Here is a 22,098-nt window from a genome sequence, read left to right on the forward strand (position 1 = left end):
ATTTTACTGCCTCGAAGTATGTTCGTTTTGAACTACATTTCCCAGATTTATTTTGGACTGGTCCTGAGGCTGTGTGTACTCCAGCTCCATTGGTGGCGGTAATGTCAGTATGCCAAAAATAAGAAGAAGAAGAACCGGCGAATGATGCTGAAACTATATCGATTGGCTCTGGATTTGCCGTCGTAAAGTTGTTGTCAGCTGTTCAATGATAAATAATATGCTCCAAGGTGTTCCCTTATCTTGAGAGCTTGATAAGATAATAAATATGGAAGAGAAAAAAGGTGTTGCTGAAAGACTTACTCTTGGCATTACCCGAATACTTGGTGTGTACTGTTGTTTTATCTGCACACTAAACCGCAATGCTAGTAGTTGTAAACATTGGCCCTGAATGAATGTGGTACGACCGCTGCTATTCACACTTATATTGTATAACAATACTCGTCTTGAATATGTTCCAGAGAGCATGCCTGGCGTTGCAGACACTCGGTTTGTAGAGAGGGAGCCTGCAGAGAAGAGATCTTTGCTGTCATGGGAACAGGTGACAAACAAACCACATTCACACAAAGATTAGGGTAATGGCTTACTTAAATGTTGGTTGGTCTTAATGTGCTATTTGATGTATGCATGTGTAATATGGTCGGGTCGTTAAGACTCACTTATAACTCTCTGCAGAAAAACACATGCATTCTTCCAGAGGATCTGCGAGATTTCTATTTGACAACCGACGGGTTTACACTCACATGGAGTGTCACACTTGATAGTAGGTGGTTTAAGTAATGTAAAGATTATTCTACAAACATAAATGTGTGTATTATAATGCCTATGATGTATGTATTTGATTATTTGAAAATATGTATTTCCCCTTTTGCAGATGAGTGTGTGCCAGTCGGTTGCATGATGATTAACAGTGTGGTAAGGCTACGACAGCTGCATCCCCCGACAACACTTTTCTCTCTGCCTAATGCCCCCACACTGGCAGACCTAGACTGGGATGGGGGCAGTACAGAAAGTGGTAAAGCTAACCTCCCTATTCCTCACCATAAAGTTTCCTTTCCTTGAGAATTTCTCCGAGATGGTGGTTGTATGTTGTTGTATATCTGAATTGAAATGAATGCATATATCGCATATTGCATATGTCAGAATTATTTACATTTAGAAGGTAACATAAGTATACGGTCATGAAAAAGGTAATAAAAAATATAGCAAACTATAAATGGGTGGTTACCCATTATGTTAAATATCTGGGGAACCATGAAGCCTAATCATTTGTTCATTCATTATTGTATCGGCACATCAACGTTATTTTGACAGAATCAGAAGACTGTCCTGCTGTACCTCATTTTGATTCTCGGAGTCGGATCTTTGAGCTGGATTCCTGTGGCGGAAATGGAAAAGTATGCCTGGTCTACAGAAACTGCAGCCAAGGTTTAATGTTCTTCATGTTTAATTGTCTTTACTAATATAATAGCACAACAACCTTCTACATTAAAACAAAAAATATACGATCTGTGTTTTGGTCCCCAGGGATTGTAGCCCAGCAAAGTCACATTTGGTTCCTTGACCGCTCCCTGTACTGGCACTATCTGACCCCCACCTTCACGTCCTACTACCGGCTGATGCTCACGCACCTGGGCCTGCCTGAGTGGCAGTACTCCTTCACCCCCTATGGAGCCAGTCCCCAGGCCAAGGTAAGGGATCCCCCAGACAATGATCTTATTCTTGAATGTATCAGGTTATTTTTTTTCAGTTTTTTTCTTAAATGTATTTTTAAGGCTTTAGACATTGGGAAAATCTCTATTATACTTAATTATTATTGGCAAATGATCATAGCAATAATGTTTATCTTCGTGTTATCCGTATGATAGATGAAGGAAGAATGTTGATTCAATGTGTTAGTGTCTGCGTCATACATTTAGTTTTGGTTTGAGAAAGGGTCAATTCTTTCCTCATCGTCCCTATTGGAAAACCTTATATTTTCTTCTTCTCCATCTGCAGCAGTGGGAGTCTCTGTACCCACCGTTAACATTCCAACGCGAGCTGGGCCCAGTGGACCCCGCGGGGGACACCCATTTCAACAACAAGCTGGACCCCACCAAGGCTTTCAAAGGCAGATCCAAAGTGGCCACACCCAAGAAGAAGCAGTCGACCCAGAGCGGTCCTGGAGGCTCGGCCAAGGGTCATGTCAGTGTGGGGAAACATGCTGTGGTCCGGCGTTGAGAAACCCTGTTTGTATGCATCTTTTTTTTGCACAACCTTCACCCTTGGAAATAATCTATCCAAAAGCTTCGGTTAGATATGTTTCAATGAACAGTTCACTACAATACCTAAGGACATAAAATCTATAATTATTCCACAAGGGTATTCTATAAGAGCTATTCAAGTATTATAAGGTTTTAGGGGCAGCATGAGAACTATGTTTTTTCCAGACTAACTGTTCACATGTTTGAATACAGTAGATATTTGTTTTGCTACATTTGTAATGGTTTTGGCTCTGGAGGCTGTTCTATTGATTTTGATGATCTTGGCACAGACCTATTGGTTTGTGTTAATAATCTCGCAAGCTTAACCTCCGGTGGTCTCACTGTGGCTAACCGCTAGGGAAGAACCCCATTGATATTGAGGAATTCACAGTGTATTATTGCCTTGTTATTGTTGGAATTATTAGTTGAGATTGGTAACGTTTACAGCTCAGCCTCTTTGCACAAAGGGCCATGCCATATCAGTTAAGCATAATGCACCACTTCGCCTGTAGGGGGACCAAAATCCCATTCAGGCAGATAAGAAAAAGAGAGAAGAACAAAGACTTTTCCCCGCGAGTCGCTTGAAAAGGGCGCTGGGGTCGGTGGTACATGGGCTTTGTATATGTTTAGGATTCACTTCACCTCTGAAACAAACATGTTCAAAAAGCAAATGAAGAGTTGACAATTGAGTTTTATTTATCAAAAGATGGGTTGAGGACAAATTAATATCTATCCAGACCAGGCCAATGTCCAGCAGGGGTTAAGTATCTTTTGTCCTGTAAACACACAGGGAAGAGCAGTAACGAGCATTGTAGGAGGGAAGTCAAATCATAATAAACATTTCAAGCTTGAAGGATTTTAAGAGCACACAAGATTACTTGGTATTTCCTTTTCAGAGAAAAATAAACGAAAGAAAACAAGTTATTCAAAGCATATTTGGCATGGTCGTTGGCTGTTAGCTGCTTACACAACCCAGGCCCTGCTTGGGTTACCAGTGGAACAGCACTCTCGCTCTGGTTGAGGAAAGACTGTCTCTTTATGTAGGGTGAGGCTTCATGCAGCCAAATGATTACATGTGAGACTCCTTTTACTGATGTTTAATTCAGTATTCGATGTCTCAAACACAGCTCCAACACTGTAAAACACTAGAACTAAAAGTCCAGACAAATGTCATACAAAAGAAAATATTTGTTCATACACTTATTCATCCCACAGGACAGTTTATCCAATCTCTAACTTGGAGTGCAGGTGCTTCTAACCTGCCTCATGAAGAAAGTCCCGCCCCCAAAACCCAAGATCTTTGCATCCAAGGAAAGATAATAATAATAATAATATATTTAATTTGTAGAGCACTTTATATTCAGAAATCTGAAAGTGCTAATAGATAGATGCTGTTTCATTGACACTTTCCTTTGGTTCTAAATCTCACTGGCGCTTGATTGGCTAAGACACATAGTGTTCACACTTTGGCTTCAAGCTGTCCCATAATAAATAATGTAAATGCCTAAATGTTTTGCTCTACGGGTACCTTGACAGGTTACCTGTTTTTATGCATACTGTATAAATGTGTATGCCTACATTTATTTATAATAAAACAAATACATTTCTGTGTCACTTAATTGAAGTCACTGTCTGCGACATTATTCACTCCTTGCACACTTATCCTGCTCAATCTACAATCTACTAGTCAATTAATGTCTAACATGTATGCTTAAGATATATATTTAGCTTCTTCTCTTTCACTCAAGTGAAACAAGAGGTGCAGGTGAGCTGTCACACATTTCCCCGGAAGTGTCTCTCTCACACACACACATCAGCGTGGCTTTGTTTCTCCAGAGGATGCATCTCCTCCTGCTCTCCATGGCTGTTCTGGCCACACACAATGGCCGGGTGATGAAGCTCTACGACAGCCTTGTACAGTCCTGCACCCATCACTCCTCCTAACAAGGGCGCCACCACAGGCACCCACCACCACCCGTTTCCGGCTCTGCAAGGAGAACAAAATGAAATCAAAATGTATGAATCCAAGCAATTGTTGACACCTGATGTTGGGTGTGTTTGATGTGATCGGTTTGCCTATTTTGTAATTTGTCAAATTTGAGTTATAATAGTTCAGTAAATGAATGGCTAATGGCTAAACCTCAAAGTAAAAAATTGAGGGAATGGTTTTAAACTGCCAAAGTTGCGAAATATATATGGCACAAAGGTAGAGTTACACTGTGCTGCAAACACTAACAAGTGTTTATTAGACCAGACGCCTAATATTTTCCGGGTCAATGTGCCAACATCCTTCAAAACAGGACTTTTAATACAAAGCCGCTATCATCTCCGTCCTCATCACCTGAAGACCTCGTTGCCCCAGCCGGCTACAGCAGTGAAGAGTCTGGGTGCGAGGTCCCTGGTGGGGTTGATGGGGTAGCCGCTGTTGCTGCCCAGGGAGACGCCAATCAGCATCACCAGGAGGCCCACCATCAGGCTCTCGCTGCCCCTCGCTGCCGGCTTGTTCCTCTGGTCAGAGAGTGCCGTCAGGCACAGCAGGAGCATGGCCGTTCCCAAAACCTGGAACAGTAAAAGGTCCACATGATACGGTCCTATTGAGTCGGAGATCCAAGGTGACCTACAGTCATGCAGTTACAGGTCGTCACAGATCATTAAAGGTCCCATGACATGCCACCAGGTGTGAGTGTGATTAGCCGTTACAAGCCGTTATGAAAATTGGGCTCTTATGACATCACAAGTGGGCGTGTCCACCTAGATGTGTGACGGATAGATGAGCACCTTTTGCTACAGTCCACTGGGTAAGCTGGTAGACTGATCTATCCAGCGTACATCTAGGTGGACACGCCCACTTGTAATGTCATAAGAGCCATATTTTCAAAACGGCTTCTTACGGCTGATGACCCTCACACCTGGTGGTATGTCATGGGACCTTTAAGTCGCAGGTTGCGGGTATGCATCTTGCTGAAGGATGCCTACTACAGGTACACTGCAGACATCTGGCATCGAACCCACAACCTTTTGGCTGAAGTTTAACACCCTGACACACAACACTATCCTGCCACCACTCCACCTAGTATCCGGCCCCAACCTCCACGTACAATCACAAATCGGTTCATGATAGAGTGTGCACGCCCTGTCAGAACAGTATGTTCTGTACAGTACATAACAGGAGTGCAGAGGTCAACCTGATCGATGAATCCAGATTGCAGAGAGAGGTAGGGCGCAGGGTAGGTGGCGAAGATCCCAGCGGTGGCTTTAGCGCCCGTCGTGGTCAGGTTCCCATCCCCAAAGTCAAAGATGGCATCTGGAATAGATATAGTAGAAGGTAGCAATTCTATCCAACTACAATTAATCCAACAACAGTACAAGAGCGAATGGCTACAGCGGTCCTTACCATTGAACACGGTATAGATTGTCGCCGCAGCCAGAAACGACCCGAGAAATTGGGCAAAAACATAGACAGGGAGCATCTTCCACGCAAGGCGGCCAAACATACACATGGCCAATGAGACTGCTGCATTCATATGAGCCCCTGAGGAAGAGAAGCAACACATGCTGTACTCATTGCTCTCGGTGATGCTACTGGTTCTCTTGGACGAGTTAATTTCTTCGGTGTTTGCATGTGAATAGTAAAAGCTGAAACACCAAACTATAGTCATGTTATCAGTGTTATGGAAATGATGTCTGTGTCCATTATTTCTCTTTACTCTACCTATGCGAATGACCTTCAAAATGTTACCTGAGACTGAACCTCCAACATGCACTCCCATGGTCACTCCAAGGCCAAAGCCAATGTTGATGCTGAGGTATTGTCCGAATGCTCCATGGCCCGTGACCACCTGTGCCACTGAGCCCAGGCCAAACACCTGAAGAAAGGTTATGATCGTAATTCAAAGTAGCCATTGCTCCCTTGTCATGTAAAACCTTCTGATCCAATTTTTTAAATAATTTACAACCGTTTTCAGGATGTTTTCAAATTCAGTACAGTTTAGAAAGTAAACCCTTATCTAGTTTTACAAACATTCACGTAGAATTAGTAATCTAATGGGCACATGTGTTTATAGGAACCCCTGTTCGACCTTTGTGTTGGCCTAACGGCACACTCAATTCAATCCCCATGTGAATCAGTGTGTGTACGTGCGTGGATGCATGCAAGTTTGTGTGTGTGGCAGTATAAAGATTGATGCAACAGATGGACATCATGTGACTCTGCAGCCCCTCTCTATGTGGCCGAGTGCCAACTGCAAAACATTTTCTACACTGACAAACGCCCCCTTCCTTGTTTACAACCACCATTGACCAATCCCCACTCTTCAGCCTAACCATGTGACTTGTGTGACACCCATGTGACGTGTGTGTGTGTGTACTCAAGATCATGAGGTTTTTGTGACCTAGGTTGTCATAGGTGAATGACACTGATGTTAAACTTGGCGCCTTGCCTGGCTAGCCAAACTCCATAACCTCTCCAAGTTACCATAAACTCGTAAACATATACTCCACACCCTAAACCCCAGTGTTGTATTGTATTTCTCATTGTTCAACGTTTTAACTGACAGCCATGTTTTTCTTTTCCTAATAAAAATATGTTCACTACTTTTTTGATAGCAATCATCTTACCATCATAACATAGGTGCAGAGGGCCTCCGCCAGTCCAACCCGAATGAACCTGCTGCGCAGACAAGCCATAGGTCCAGATCTGTGACCCCTTTCCTGCTGGTCCTCTCTCGGATCTACTGATTCTACTGAATCCTTCATTTTGTCCTTCTCCAGCATATACTTCCTATAGACTCATGTGGTTTCAACACAGAGAAAAGACCATGGCTCTAAATCTTGACTTCAGCGTCCCTGTTTTCCTGTCCATTTGACAAAGAATTTCCTGCCCAGCAATATACGCTTTAAACAAATACATGAGCTATATCTGTACTTCAACTAAATACATTTCAAAAGTCTTCTCCTCTGCTTATTCTTCTGTTCCATGTAGTACGCACCCCAACAATAACTGTGGGAACATTATATAGCCCCTGCTATGCCCCCTCCTTCATGAGCCCCTCTTGTGAGTCACATAGACTCCGTACCACGAGGTCAGTTTCACATCCTCTGTGACTCTGTGGGTGGGGGCCTTTTGTTGAGCTGCTGCTGCTGCTACCGTTACAGAAGATAGGGGAGGGCCCATTTAAATGGTTCAGGCATGGGATTGGTTGGTTGGATGGTTGTTCGATGACCAGGGTACTCCTTGCGTAGCCTCGGAGTCTCAAAGGGTTAACAGGTCGTATATTTATGACATACAAGCAAAACATTTATATGGAAGAGGATTAGAGCCAAATATTACTTCTGACTTTAATCTCAGGATTCAGATTTCTCTTATTTAAAGTCAGAATTCGGAATTTTAATATCAGAACTCTGACATTAATCTTAGAAAAGTCCGAATGTTCGCTGGCGGTGTGGCTTTCTAGAATCGTATATGATGTAGGCCTACGTTGTGTGATTAATATCGAAGTAAGCGTTATTAGGCCTAATAACAGAGACCGGTTTAGGAATACCCTAGTTTGTGGAAGATTATTGATCATGACCGCATTTCGTTAAAATGTTGTAGGCCTTACAGCGAGCCTATCTGAGGCTTATTATTTAAAATCATTTAGGCCTATATTGTCAGAGCTGAGTCGTCCGTTCGCTTTGTTATTATTATGTACCTAGGCCTATCGCATGTTAGCTATAACAATTAATTCATGATATTCTTTGTATCATTGCAAATACTTTCTTAACCTTTTCTGTCTATTTTCAGAGCACATACACACAGGCCAATGGATTAATTACAGACATTTATTCAACTCAAGACCAAGTGAACTAATGAAACCTAGAGAGACCGCTCCGACGCGCGAAATTGAGGCAGTGCACTTCCCCTGTCCTGCCGCCTGCAGCGGTGTTTTACATAAATACCTTCCAATGCAGCCTTGAACTTTGGAATGTCCTCATCTGGGAACGCACAACCCGCCGCACTATCAATTGTTCACGCTTTGGACTAGATGGCTTGGTTCTGGGGAGATGTTTTCCATAACCCGTTATGGTTAGTTTTAACCTTTTATCTGGGACTGCGATTACAGCAGAGATTGTTATGGAAACCGAAGGCATGTACTGTACAACTGAATGGGAAAACTGCCATAGTTACGGGTGCTAATACAGGTGAGTAATCAAGGGAAATATCTTGAACATAGAAATGAAATTAGCATGCATTAAGTCATTTATATTTGATTCGATATATTTTTTTTATGACACTGAAATTATTGTTTAGTAACTAAACAATAGTAATATTTAGTATATCAACTAAATAATAGGCTACTATTTATTTTCGTAGTTCGCTGCTGCGGCAAACAAGTACGCTTGTTAGCCTACTTGTTTGACAAAATGCAGATTCTTAAAAAGTATAACGCGAAATATTATGCATTGTACGGCTGAACCATACAGTCATCATTATTTGTTTCCCCTTTCCAAGCCTCTATTTTTGCTTTGGGCGGTACAACTTTGATGTCATCGATGTTTCCTATTATGGGGAGCTTTCAGGGAAAGCAACTAGGCCTACATCTGGTAGCAGTCGTTAAACAAAGGGTTCAGGGCAATTGAATGGAAAACAAACTGGAATGATTAGGCTTCATGTGCTTCTCAGCTATGAAATTGCAGTACCAGGAAACCTTCAAAGAAGATGCATGATTCCCTGTCCTTAACCCTCCCTCCGACAATGCTCTAACTTCCTCTCCGGCTAAAGGCATTGGCAAGTATATCGCCCTGGACTTTGCAAGGCGTGGTGCACGTGTTATCCTGGCTTGCAGAAACCAGCTGGCAGGTGGCGCCGCTGTTCAAGAGATCATAGAGCTGACCAATAACCAAGATGTCCATCTGCGTCCCCTGGACACGTCCTCCCTGAGCTCAGTCAGGGAGTTTGCCACTATGATCAACAATGACGAGAAGGCCCTTCACATTCTGGTCAACAATGCTGGGGTGTCAGGTCCGTCATGAACCACAAATAGAGATCATTGCTCTTCTTTCTCTTCTATCTCGCATCACTACAGAGAGGGTTAGAATGCTACTCGCAATCATTCCTTCATTTTTTGTGAACGTACATTTTTCAAATCTAAAAGATGCCACTTCTTGAGAAAGATCAAACATGGATGATCGTGTTGCATTATATGCTTAAACAATGTACACATGTAACCGTGAGCTCTCTTTTTCTGTATCAAGGTTTGCCCAAGGAGATCACTGAAGACGGGCTGGAAATTAGTTTTGCCACCAATCACCTTGGACCGTTCCTTCTCACCAAACTGCTGCTTGGTAAGTCATGAAACCATGATAAGGGGAAGTATCTCGAACTTGCATTGTATGACAAGAATATACATTTTTGCAGAGTGGCTGGTGGAAGGTCACAATTTATGACACATTATTTTTGATGAACCCAAATATCCTGAATATCCAGTACCATAGAGAGCCAAAGCTGGAGCTGAATTTAGATTTCTTGGATGTTTCTTAGATGGTATATCATCTCCAATGCCTTTGTCTTGTGTAGGTCAGCGGGGGCTCTGGCAGAATGCTTGAATCAGGCTGTGTAACCAGTAACCGTCCAGTACAAATCATAACACACTCAGTTTCTTTAAGTAAAGTTAAAGAAGGAGGGTGACTTTATCACACAAGGTTGTTGAATAGACACGTCCTGTCAGGGACGCGGGAAGTGGGGGTGCTTAGGGTGTGTGAAATTCAGCACAGTATCAGCCGAGTTCACTCTAATTTCCACATTGTTTACTTGCTGACGTTTGTGAATAACAGTGGCTAGTTGGCAGAACTCTTTTTACACACCAGTAGTGTGTTTATCAGAGCGGATCCCTGAATGTGACGTCACCCGTCATCTCGTCTCTGTAAACAATGGATGTTGCGCAGCATTTATTATGACGTCATTATATAGATTCTCTCTCAGCACCCCCCCCTCGGACTGACTTCCCGCGTCCCTGCGTCCTGTCAGTGTTTATGGGAAATGCTGGGCATGGTGCTTACAAGAAGACACACTAGGATGATTCACCTATAACTCTTATTGAATTATCAAATTGTTTGTCTTAAAATCCAACATTCAAACTGCTTTAGCGTAATGCTGCGACTGAGTAGTGTGATTCTTATAATACACTGTGCACCACCAAAGCAGCGATATACTGCTATACAATTCACATTACACCTTTCACATTTCAGTTTTTTGTTTTTGTTTGAGTGATTGCTAATTATATGTCCACCTAATCTTTCCTAGCTATCCTAAATCAAATCATATTTATTTTGGGATGGATTGGGTGAGAATGTAAACAGTCGCAGTATTTAAATATTGTCCCTTTTATGAATCCGTGATCAACCATTCTGTGTTGGTTCACATCCTTGGAACCAGACAAATCTGCAAGCTTGTTTTCATATCGACTGCCCCCCCTCCCTTTCACACAGATATCAGGTTATACTGGCCTGGGTCGGGCCAGCCTCGGCCATTTATAAAATATGGCAGGGGTGTAACGATACACAAATTCACGATTCGGTTTGTATCACGATTTTTGACCCACGGTTCGATACATCCCACGATTCTTTTAAATTTAAAAAGCATTTTATTTAAACAACACTTAAATACCAATTATCTTAATGTAACATTTAATAACAAATAATTTGGAACACTGAACAGATTTGAACCGAAATAATACTATTAAAGTATAGCTAAATTAATAAAGAAATAACCAAAGATTGCAGTTGGAGGATGTTTTTTGCTGGTAGGCATAATAGGGCCCCTTTAACTGTTTGGTTGGTTTATTCAAATATCCTTATTAGCGCTTCTTATTAGGCTATGTAGCTTAAATAATGACATAATCAGGCCGTATAGAATGCAACATGTTTAATAGCCTAACTTTCAATAGATGAGGAAAAACATGAACGTCGCAATAACGAGGCATAGTGTTACGAGTAGCATATGTGTGTGCGGGAGAATGGCAGTGTGCGTATGCGTGTGTGAGTGACGTCAGCGAGTGAGTGGACGAGCGAGGAGAGCGAGCGGTAGCGCGTGTGTCTAGTGAAGAAGCAAACGAGTCCGGTAGAATAAAGTACCCATCCTGTCAATAATCGGTGGCCGCTTCATTCCGACCTATAAGCAGACAAACTGCCAGTCAAATCACACAAAACAATAGAGACAGGATCACACAGGCAATTTTTTTTCGCGCTTGGCCAACTCTGGATAAATGTCGTTCATATCGCATATGAGGACTTCGACGGCTGTGGAGAAATGCAATCCTCCGTAGCCACGGAGAGCTGTGATCACAGAGAGGGCATCTCGTCACATATTTACGGCATCGATAGGAGGGGGCGCTGTCAGCAGACTATTATTTAGGCAAATTTCAATCGGACAATTTGACCGAAGAGTTAGAAAGGGCATATCGCGCTTCTGCCTTCTCACACCGCGAGACAGGATCGTGGCTTTGAGTATCGTGATTTTCGGTTTGATACGCGTATCGTTACAGTCCTAGGTTTAACACAAGTACAGCTGAGCACTCTATGGAAGTGCTATTGTGGCGTTTTCATAAACATCCAAAAAGGCTGCCGCTGTATCACCAGTTTCATTGCTGTGACATTATTTTAGATTTGCTCACTTCTACATCTCTTGTCTTGTAATGCAATAAACTCAGATACACTCCTTTCGTTCAAAAGTCAGCTTAAATCCCATCTCTTCAGGACCACCTACAACATCTGACGAATCATTCTGCACCATCTTTCACCCTCTCTCTCTCTCTCTCTCTCTCTCTCTCTCTCTCTCTCTCTCTCTCTCTCTCTCTCTCTCTCTCTCTCTCTCTCAAATTGTATATTTGCCTGTACTGTGTCTGTACTGTCTGTATGTATTCCTTTTTATGAAGTGCCTTTGAGTACCAAGAAAAGCACTGTTAAAAAACAATTTATTATTATTATTGTAATTATTATTATTATTAAACTTGTAAGGCAAGTTTAATAGATTCAGCTGATTTTAACAAGGATGAGGGCTCTCATGCTATTTAGTTTAGTTTAGTTTATTTGTTTATAGTTTTGTCACCTTTGAGAAGGAGCAGCTTTATCCTATTTGGCTAATTTCCAGCTGTAGTCTCCAGCCAGTTGTCAGTAGGCAACCTACAATACATAACAGTAAAACAAATTAAAAAAATACATTACATTTATAACTACAGCAGACCTGAGCAAAAAGGGGAAAAGGACAAACAAACAAATTGCAAACAGTTGGAGCCAGAACAAACAGGCACAGATGATGGCAAAGATATCAAGGCAGTCCATGCAACAACAACACAAACACACAGGAGACAAGGGAAAATAGGCCACAAAGATCACATTGAAAGCACATAGGGCAGAACATGCAGGCAGGTAGCAGAGATGGAGCGGCAGCAACAATGACTAAGACTATGTCACATCAAACACAAACATCACGTCTGACAGAAATTAATGTGTGCAATTATAGTTGTCGGACAGCCATGTTTTAAGGTGTGCTGTAAAGGTGGAATATGTATGTATATCATTGATAGTGGTAGGCAGTGAATTCCAATTTCGTATTGCTCAAACAGAAAATGATTGTTGACCAAATGGGATTTTTCTAAATGGGATTAGAAGGTCACCCCGTGTGGCACTTCTGGTGATCTGATTGCTGCTGTTACGTTGGATTCTGAATGACTTTAAATGACTTTAGCAGCAGCCAGATCTTTTGTTTTGGCATGCACATGTACTACAGTGTCGTCTGCATACATTTGTATTTTTTGCTCTTTCACTCTCCAGATCTTTTGAAGCGATCAGCTCCAGCGCGTATAGTTAATGTCTGCTCGTCAAACCACTTCAAGGGTATAGTGAACTTTTCCCACTTCAAGGGAGAAGACCTCACCTACAAGATGGACCACATCTATAACAACACAAAGCTGCACCAAATCATCTGCACCAATGAGTTGGCACGAATGCTAAACGGGTCAGGTATGAACCAAATACTAATTCCTCCCTTCCCTCCCATCTGTGGGCTGTGCTGTCTGGCCCCCTTGCTGCCTCCTCTTAAGGGTGCTTGATTTTTTTAAGAAAATCCCCTTTGATGAGTAGCTGAAGCAGACATCCATGCTGGCTTGCAGTATTGACAAAGACAGGCTTTATTCAACCTGCATAACTTGTAAGCATAATATGAAAACGTTTATACATTTAATTTAGAGATACATACACTATGAAAGATGATTTCAAGTGATTTTGATACTAAGAAAATGTAAAACCAGAAAATTAAAAATAAATGTATAATTCTATCTTGTTTCATGAAGCATCATATTTAACTTTCTGTTCAAAAGGTGTCACTGCAAATTCGATCCACCCTGGGTACGTATTGACATCAGTGCTAAGACACTATAGCGCTAAAGTACGGATCATCTTCAAGCTAATTGGAATCTTCTTTTTCAAGGTGAGTGTGAATGAATAACATTCCTTTGTGTATGGCGTAGTTGACGTATCTCGAATAATTTAGCTGAGTTTGTATCACAATCGGCACACACAATAGCACAATCAGTTAAAGACTGAAGATTAAACCTTCCTGGACCAATGGAAAATAACTAGTTTCTTTGTGATTTGTTGTGATTTGGAAAAAACGAAATTCCAGAAGTTTACATGGCGTAAACTTTACGCCATGTACCATGAAAGTGTATGTGTGTCTGTCTGTGTGCGTTTTAATTATGTGTGCTTAATTATGTGTGTATTCATACACACAGAATAAAATAATAAATTCTACGTCCCATTCCCAGAATGCAAAACAGGGGGCAGCGAGTGCCATATACTGTGCTGTCTCTGAGGAAACCGAGGGAATTACAGGGAAGTATTTTGACAGTGATTGCGCTCTAGTCCTCCCTGCCCCTCTGGCAAGAGACCCCGCCCTCGGAGCCAAGGACTATGAGATCAGTGAACGACTGACATCAAAACTCTAGCCTGATGACTGAAACCAGGTTACAATTCTTCTATGGTGTGTAGAAAACAGAGTATCGAGGTGAAATAAGGTATATTCTTTCAATTTAAATCTTTTGAAATGAGATTTCAAAAGACGAAGGTACAGTGTGAAGGATTTAGTGGCGGTTAAACTATCATAGCAAAGAAAGATTGCTATTGGGATTTCTAATTGAACATGTGTGTACTCTAGAGATGTTTGTATATTCAGGGTACTGAGGAAATATGTCAGTGCAACATCGCAGGCTCTGTGGAAGAGGAACCGCCCCCTTTATAGATATTAAGGGCTCAGTCTAAACAAAACATATTTGATGTGATTCTTATTTAAATTTTGCAATCAATTGTCGCTAAACCTGTTGTGCTAGATCCCACTAAAGTGTAAACACTGCAGCTTTAAGATTTGTGGTTGTGTTAAGGTAATAAGCAATGTGGCCTGGACTATTGAACCATTTCCCAATGATTCAACATACCCAACACGGCCATGTAATCTATATTGCTGGTTTACCTTTACTTTTTGGTACATTACACTTTCCTAGTTATTTTTTCCACACTGATGTGCTATTTTCAATTTTGTGTTCAATTAATATCAAATGATTCTAATTATTGGGAGTCTAATTATTTATAATTACATGTAAAAAAGGAATTATATTATGATTGCATTTGCCCATTTTATTTACTTTACTTTACTTTAAAATATATGTATATACTGTGAGAAATGGTGATACTCCAACAAAGACCAAGCCGTCAGACAGGGTGACACAATCATTCTCCTTTTTATTGGTTGATTTTTGCAAATGTATACATATTAAGTGTTGATTGGTAAAAAATAAAAGTCGTCCTTTCATCTTTTTCGGTTTCACTTATTAACTTCAGGGTCCCGGACAGGGGAGAGAAAAAGCAGAGAAATGCAATGATTAGACATACTAGTATGCATCCAATCTGGCCTCACTTTTATTTTTCATCTACCAAGAGCTATTTCTGATTATGCTCTGCTTACATGCTCCTGTGCCTCCTTTACATGATCAACCATTAAATTCACCATACCCTTCTCTCGTTCCTCTGCTATTTCACGGATGATCTCCTCCAGCACGGGAGTCACATGGTATAACTGTTGGGCTGAAAGGCGCACAGCAATCTCAATTGTCCTGTCCTGTTGTCGTACACACGCACACACAGAAAAATGTGTCAGGAAGCCAAAAGACACCATATCAATTCTAAGGGCATTATCATGCATTGATATACAAGCATTCCACAAAGCCCCTGGTGGAGGCAAACATTTATATATTATATTATGGCTATGTAAGCTAAGATGTTTGCTTGTGAGTGCTCACAGGATTTCCTCCACTTTCAGTCTCCGAAAGCTCTGGGAGGGAAGCTTCTTGGAACTGACCATCTTCTGATCTGGGCTCCATAACCTTCTTACCGTCTCTCTCCTACAGCACACACACACACAGACACACACGCATTCACACATACACACACAAACACACACACACACACAATAAGACATGGGTAAGGTAAAGCATATGCTTGGACCCATTCCTTATTAGAAAGACAAGTATAGTCCTGTTACCTTCATCAGCATCATCTCTCTGGGGCTGAAGAAGGTGATGTGTCCCTCTGTGCTCTCCACCATCATGGCTACCAAACAGACCACCAGCACACAGCCACTTACTGCTCTACGCATACTCATGTTGCACTTCCTGGTGACACACACAATGGCATGCACACAAACATCAGATTATCAACTTTTCTCTTCATTCCTCTCTCTCTCCTCTGCCATATCACGGATGATCACCTCCGGGAGTCACATGGTATGATTGTAGCTCTCACACACAACAAGCTTAGTAACTTATCCTGTAGCTATGCAAATAGGCATGTCAAGCTTTATTTATATGCCAAAATAAGTAAAAAGTATAAAACACAAATGCAATGTTGCCATTAAGGCTTCATATAATTTCCTTGGAACATTCTGGTTTGCCTATAGATAAAGACACAAATAATATAATAGAAATTGTGATACAAAATTATAAAACAAAGTGTGAAGGACAAAACTTGAGATAAGTCTTTTCCTCAAGATAGAGAGCGAAAGCTTCAGAGCAATAACTACAACTGCTGAGATAAGCAAGAAGGAATACCAGACAAATGTAGCACAAAAGTAGCACAAAAACAATCTGTCTTCCGAGCAGGTTTGACAGAACAAGACAGACAACCAAGGAAATGGAAGACAGAAAAATGAAAGAAAGAAAGAAGGATAGATCTAGCTCATCCATACTCACTCGTGTTGTGTAAGCCTTGGTCAGTCACTGGATGAAGTATGCCTTGAGGAGAGCGTGTGTCAGTTCAGCTCCCAGCCAGCCCGTATATGAAGGCTTCTTCTACCCCATGGCTCCCAAGCCCTCTCCCTTCAGATCCGCTGCTCAGCAAGGTTCCTCAAGTGCTCTCCTCCACAAACATGGAAACCACAATATTGCTCAGGAATCCTTATTATTAGGGGTGTTAACTGACCACTCTGAATCTTGACCGCATCCCTGGCAAGACAAATATTGGGATCACTTACGTGAATAGGTTGGTGGGAATTCTTCCTATTTTAATAACTGACTTTGTCACTAAGATTCAAAGCCCTGGCTATATGTTGGTTATTAGATAGTATAGCCAACAAGTGTTTGAATGTGGTGTGTGTGTGTGTGTGTGTGTGTGTGTGTGTGTGTGTGTGTGTGTGTGTGTGTGTGTGTGTGTGTGTGTGTGTGTGTGTGTGTGTGTGTGTGTGTGTGTGTGTGTGTGTGTGTGTGTGTGTGTGTGTGTTATAGGTCCTATACCTAACTAGTCTATTTATATTCTATCCAATTAGGTGTTTATGACCTGAGAGTAATATTCCTTTCTTTGCAAACACACCTGCATGCGTCCATTCCCTGGAAACGGGTGTCTGTGGAGAACTTAATGTCTTCGTTTCAGATATAACACTCAACATACTTCCTCTCTTAATTGAAAACATATTTGCAGTTCAGGTTGTGACTGTTGTCGGAATGAACTTAAATAAAATGCTTTTACAGGAACTGATGTTGTTAAACACTTGCACGCCACAATATATTTTGTGCTTCTTGCTCTGTGAACAGAAGACACTCATTAACTTTTTACTAACCCCCGGTATTTGAGCCTGTAGTAATCGACATGGTCAATAGGTGGCGTATGAAATCAACTTTCGGGCAGATCTCGCGAGATGAAGGCGGTATAAACTGGCTTAGGAACTGTGCAGTGGTAGAGATCTTTCCATTATAACGAAGCAGAGGTAGCGGGACGTACTCTGTGTCGCAGCAGAGTCGTCTTCATCATGGTAAGAGATTTGTGTATATGGGAGATAGTCTTGGTTATCATGGATTACATCCAGTTATGCATTCTAGTTGTATGATGTTTTTATGTAATTTCCAAGAGTCGTGTTTAATGTATTAGATTTACTAATGTCAAGGCCTAGTCAGCATGGCGATGCATGCACATGTTAACCTATATGGCGCATGAGTGTTTTAAGTAAACTGTGAATGCTTCATCTGTACGTTCATACCATCCCATGTCGATTATTACTCTATTCTAGACTAAATGACAAAACGGTGTCTTGTGTGCCTAGGGATTATTTGTAGTACAACAGCAACGTGTGGCGCACTTTAGCTACCCTAGCTATTCAAGCAGTAGGCCCAACTCAGGCAACCACGTGGGTGCTGTTAGAGCAACGTGGTCAAAGCTACACCAATGCACATTTTTTACATTGGGTGTATTGTTTCATTTTGGCATTTGGATTGAATTGCTACTTAATTATAAAAGTTATGGCGATACATTTACGATAAAAAATTCCGCCACGTGTAATGTTTGTATAGATCGCGGATGGGCTATAAATTTTTTTCATCGCTGTTATTGCTCTTCATTCCCGTTTAATTACTAACCATAATGGAACATTTCAGGTGCAGTTGCATGTGTTGTTCGAACATGCCGCAGGCTATGCCCTGTTCGCGGTCAAAGAAGTGGAGGAGATCGGCATGCTTCTTCCTATGGTAAGCGACGCAGCCACCCACACCCAGAGAATTTTTTTGGGATATTTGCTGCCTTTCTTGAAACTAACATTCTAAACCGGTTGTTGTAGGTGGAAGAATGTGTGACCAAAATCGCAAAGTTCACCAGCATGGTCAGTCTGGCGGCTTTCTTCCCTTTCAAATCAGCACAGGGTGCCCTGGAAAACATCAACGCTATTTCTGAAGGTAAAAAGCAACTTTTATGCATCAAACTTGATTTGGATGTTATGATGATGAATTATCTGTCAATCCACTGAATTTCTGTGCTGACAACCTCCAAATATTCTGAACATCCGGATCGATCAAGTGTAAAATCATTTGTGGAATAAATGCCCATTTAATTCTCTGCGCTAAAGCAATCACCTGACCCTGTGAATCGGATTTCTAACATACATTCGTTTCTAACCCCTTCAGGTGTTGTTCATGCTGACCTGAGGCTGTTTCTTGAAACAAACATGCCCCAATCAAAAAAGAAGGCCATGCTGGGGGTGTCTGACTCAAAGATAGGTGCAGCCCTGCAGGAGGAGCTGTCGTTCTCCATCCAGACCGGGGGAGTGGTGGTGGAGATCTTAAGAGGTGAGGTGTTGGCATGACTGGTTTTTGACCGACTGGGCTGTTGTGATGAAGTTTATTACCCAGACACTCGTGATGGTTTATACTGAAAACCTGAAACAGCCAGGAATAAAGCCTTCTGTTCTCTTGTAGTAGGACATGGCTGACCCATTGTCTCTGTTCTCAGGTGTTCGTCTGCATTTCCACTCGCTGGTGAAGGGTTTGACTGCCCAGGCCGCCTCAAAGGCACAACTGGGTCTAGGCCACAGCTACTCTCGGTCTAAGGTGAAGTTCAACGTCAACAGAGCGGACAACATGATCATCCAGTCTATTGCTCTCCTGGACCAACTCGACAAGGACATAAACACCTTCTCAATGAGAGTCCGGTAAGAAATTGGCCATTGTCACGTCGCAGCCTTCAGATCTGTTAATGGCATGTCTTTCAGGAGACGACCAATGTCTTAATGACTATTCTCTATCCCTCCAGTGAGTGGTATGGCTACCACTTCCCAGAGCTGATCAAGATCGTTGCAGACAACTCTACATACTGCCGCCTGACCCAGCTGATTGGCAACAGGAAGGAGCTCTCTGAGGAGAGTCTAGAGAGCCTGGAGGAGGTGGTGATGGACAGTGCCAAGGCCCAGGCGATCCTGGACGCCTCACGCAGCTCCATGGGTAAGTTATACATGCATATGAGTAATTATAGTTTTTGTATGACTGCATATGGCCCCTTTTTTGCCCACCCTGGACTTCTTGTGTGTCCTTGGTGTCTAACACAGAGGGGCAAATTATTATAGCTCTCATAAACCTGTAGTGAAGGAACAAACCCTCTCTGCGGATCCTGTCGGGAGAAACAACCATGTATCTGTTGACCAGAGATTGAAAAACAGACGTCAAGGCCATTTATCATGCCTTGAATGGATACTGCTATTGTATTCAACGCTTCTGTTCACACTGCCTATTCTTTTGTGTTAAGGTATGGACATATCTCCCATCGACCTGATCAACATCGAGAGTTTCTCCAACCGCGTCGTGTCCCTGGCAGACTACCGCCGGGGGCTGCAGGAGTACCTGCGCTCTAGGATGAGCCAGGTGGCCCCCAACCTAGCCGCCTTGATCGGAGAAGTGGTGAGTTGAGATCTGCTGTCATTATGAACACGGCCATAGTTGGGACTAATGATGTTTTACCAAATCTGTCAATCCCCTGAGTAACTGTGCTGAGAAACCAATTAGGTGCTGAAAGTCCTTGTTAGCTAGAAGCCAAACCAGAGTTTATCAAAGGGTTTGCCATTCTGATGCACGTTTTTTGTCTTATTTTCAGGTGGGAGCTCGGCTAATTTCACATGCTGGAAGCCTGACCAATCTGGCCAAATACCCAGCCTCTACTGTCCAGATCCTGGGAGCAGAGAAAGCCCTGTTCAGGTACTGGGGCAACCCTTCCCTGCTGGGGAAACCAGTGGCTGCAGTGATGGCAGGGATGGGCCGCAGCAGAGAAGAGTGACTGGAGATGGACACTTTTGTGTAACCACTTCCAGAGTGATCTTTCTCATATCCTTGTGCACCCCCAAAGTCTGAGCAGCCACTTAAAGCACTGAGGTAGAGGAACACGGCTAGTCTGTAGACTGTCTAGATTTCTTCTGTTGGGTTTAAAGTGTGCAGTCTCTCCCATCAATTGGCAATTTTGCCTGTTCTAAATGTCAAAGCATCCTGTCAACAGAGCGCTGAAGACACGCGGCAACACTCCCAAATACGGCCTCATCTTCCACTCGACATTCATTGGTCGCGCTGCTGCAAAGAACAAGGGCCGTATCTCCAGATACCTGGCAAACAAGTGCACCATCGCCTCACGCATAGACTGCTTCTCTGGTGAGTCAAGGCTGCGTCTTTAAACCACATTAGTTAGTGGCAATGATGTCGATATTTTTCGTCAACACTATTCAACCTTTGGGTTGACGATGATGATAGCTTTATCCCTGAGCAGTCTCTTGGCTTACAAAGGATGCAAGAACTCAATGCCGCCCATACTGACTGATATTGTGGTGTTTTACAGAGGTGCCTACAAGTGTGTTTGGTGACAAGCTCCGCAACCAGGTAGAGGAACGACTGTCCTTCTACGAGACTGGTGACCTCCCCAGGAAGAACGTTGATGTCATGAAGGAGGCAATGAAAGAGGTAAAGAGTTCTCACATGTGACAGTTGCCTCCCAGTAGAAACAGAAATTAAAGTGAGCTAAATTCTTCGTTGTGAGTGATGACAACTCTTGCCCCGACTAAATACTGGGGGTACAAAATGATTTAATGAGCCTGACACAGCGAGTACCATGATGGTGTATGTGTTAAGTTCTTGTATTGCATACTGACTGTATCCTCCGCATTACAGGCTGGTGACGTGACCACTGAGATCAAGAGGAAGCTGGAGAAAAAGGAGAAGAAACGCAAGAAGCGTGAGAGTAAGCTCCATGAGGAGGTAAACGGTGGAGCCAACGGCACGGCGGAGATAAAGGTAATGACCAGTGCTTTGCTTGCTTTGTCCTGGCATGCAAGATTTGGGATCTTGCCATCCACTTGGTTTTATCTCAGTATACGGCGTGCCATATCAAAATGACTCCGAACCATTGGCTGGTCCCATCCAGTGGACCAAATCACTGAAGCGAGTCAGACATCAATTTGCTTGCTGATACAACAGTTGTGATCTTACACTTGGTACAGTTTCACTAAACTACCTTAATGCATTTTCTAACTTTCAGGCTGAAAATGGAGAGGCTGAGACACCAGTCAAGAAGAAGAAAATCAAGGCTGAGGCAGTTGAGACTCCAGACGATGTCGAGGCTCCAGCTGCCGAGGAAGTGGAAACCCCCGCCAAGAAGAAAAAGAAACGCAAGTCTGAAGCCATGGAAACCGAGGCGGCTGAGGTGGCACCTGAGACCCCTGTGACTGAGAAGAGGAAGAAAAAGAAGATCAAGGCGGAATAGATTTACTTTGTACCTGTACAGTTTTTATTTTGATGCATTTTGTTTGCTGGACTTAATGACCAACAAGTGACTTTCGTGTAATATGCTTTATATAAATGGAAAACGTCAACTCACTTTTTCAGAATTGTGCCTTGAAGTTATTTCTGTTATCCGTGTAAATAAACGCCATGTGACATTTTTAGTAATTTGTCTGGGTCCTCTGTCGGTGTCGACATTTATCTTTGTAGATTATAAACAATCAAGCTCACGTAGGGCATGGAATTATTGCTAGCCGTAA

General features: G+C 42.5%; 5 protein-coding genes, 1 long non-coding RNA gene and 1 other non-coding gene across 8 annotated transcripts; 5 read left to right on the forward strand and 2 right to left on the reverse strand.

Moving 5' to 3' along the window:
- The first annotated feature begins 102 nt into the window (after nt 1-102).
- Nucleotides 103-3,408, forward strand: tpgs2 (tubulin polyglutamylase complex subunit 2). The gene is made up of 7 exons (XM_060069311.1): nt 103-323; nt 459-538; nt 673-760; nt 872-1,012; nt 1,312-1,425; nt 1,525-1,688; nt 1,996-3,408. The coding sequence occupies exons 1-7, from the start codon at nt 266-268 to the stop codon at nt 2,215-2,217; spliced, it is 867 nt and encodes a 288-aa protein (XP_059925294.1). The 5' UTR covers nt 103-265; the 3' UTR covers nt 2,218-3,408.
- On the reverse strand, nt 2,914-7,336 carry aqp7 (aquaporin 7). Its single transcript, XM_060069309.1, has 6 exons — nt 6,858-7,336; nt 5,980-6,106; nt 5,635-5,772; nt 5,426-5,544; nt 4,582-4,799; nt 2,914-4,227 (listed from the first exon to the last, which is right to left on the reverse strand). Exons 1-6 carry the CDS (start codon nt 7,011-7,013, stop codon nt 4,041-4,043), a joined length of 945 nt encoding a protein of 314 aa, XP_059925292.1. The 5' UTR covers nt 7,014-7,336; the 3' UTR covers nt 2,914-4,040.
- An 836-nt stretch (nt 7,337-8,172) lies between these two features.
- On the forward strand, nt 8,173-15,085 carry zgc:64106 (uncharacterized protein LOC393348 homolog). Of its 2 annotated transcripts, none has more exons than XM_060069308.1 (6): nt 8,173-8,304; nt 9,001-9,240; nt 9,474-9,563; nt 13,050-13,238; nt 13,595-13,704; nt 14,042-15,085. In XM_060069308.1, the coding sequence occupies exons 1-6, from the start codon at nt 8,283-8,285 to the stop codon at nt 14,219-14,221; spliced, it is 831 nt and encodes a 276-aa protein (XP_059925291.1). In that variant the 5' UTR covers nt 8,173-8,282; the 3' UTR covers nt 14,222-15,085. The 2 variants fall into 2 exon arrangements, with proteins under 2 accessions (XP_059925291.1, XP_059925290.1); XM_060069307.1 differs by having other exon boundaries at nt 8,187-8,420.
- On the forward strand, nt 9,570-12,190 carry LOC132470583 (uncharacterized). Its single transcript, XR_009528671.1, has 2 exons — nt 9,570-10,766; nt 11,768-12,190. It is a non-coding gene; the product is annotated as an uncharacterized LOC132470583 (long non-coding RNA).
- mlnl (motilin-like) lies at nt 14,992-16,676 on the reverse strand. The gene is made up of 5 exons (XM_060069312.1): nt 16,517-16,676; nt 15,811-15,940; nt 15,569-15,670; nt 15,282-15,387; nt 14,992-15,104 (listed from the first exon to the last, which is right to left on the reverse strand). The coding sequence occupies exons 2-5, from the start codon at nt 15,928-15,930 to the stop codon at nt 15,094-15,096; spliced, it is 339 nt and encodes a 112-aa protein (XP_059925295.1). The 5' UTR covers nt 15,931-15,940; nt 16,517-16,676; the 3' UTR covers nt 14,992-15,093.
- A 764-nt stretch (nt 16,677-17,440) lies between these two features.
- Nucleotides 17,441-22,002, forward strand: nop56 (NOP56 ribonucleoprotein homolog). The gene is made up of 12 exons (XM_060069305.1): nt 17,441-17,571; nt 18,191-18,280; nt 18,370-18,484; nt 18,713-18,874; nt 19,038-19,236; nt 19,338-19,525; nt 19,827-19,978; nt 20,172-20,272; nt 20,568-20,716; nt 20,901-21,022; nt 21,230-21,352; nt 21,597-22,002. Exons 1-12 carry the CDS (start codon nt 17,569-17,571, stop codon nt 21,819-21,821), a joined length of 1,629 nt encoding a protein of 542 aa, XP_059925288.1. The 5' UTR covers nt 17,441-17,568; the 3' UTR covers nt 21,822-22,002.
- Nucleotides 21,093-21,160, forward strand: LOC132471322 (small nucleolar RNA SNORD57). Its single transcript, XR_009528838.1, has one exon. It is a non-coding gene; the product is annotated as a small nucleolar RNA SNORD57 (small nucleolar RNA).
- Nucleotides 22,003-22,098: the final 96 nt, after the last annotated feature.

This window comes from Gadus macrocephalus, chromosome 13 (assembly GCF_031168955.1).
Source record: "Gadus macrocephalus chromosome 13, ASM3116895v1".
Taxonomy (NCBI): domain Eukaryota; kingdom Metazoa; phylum Chordata; class Actinopteri; order Gadiformes; family Gadidae; genus Gadus; species Gadus macrocephalus.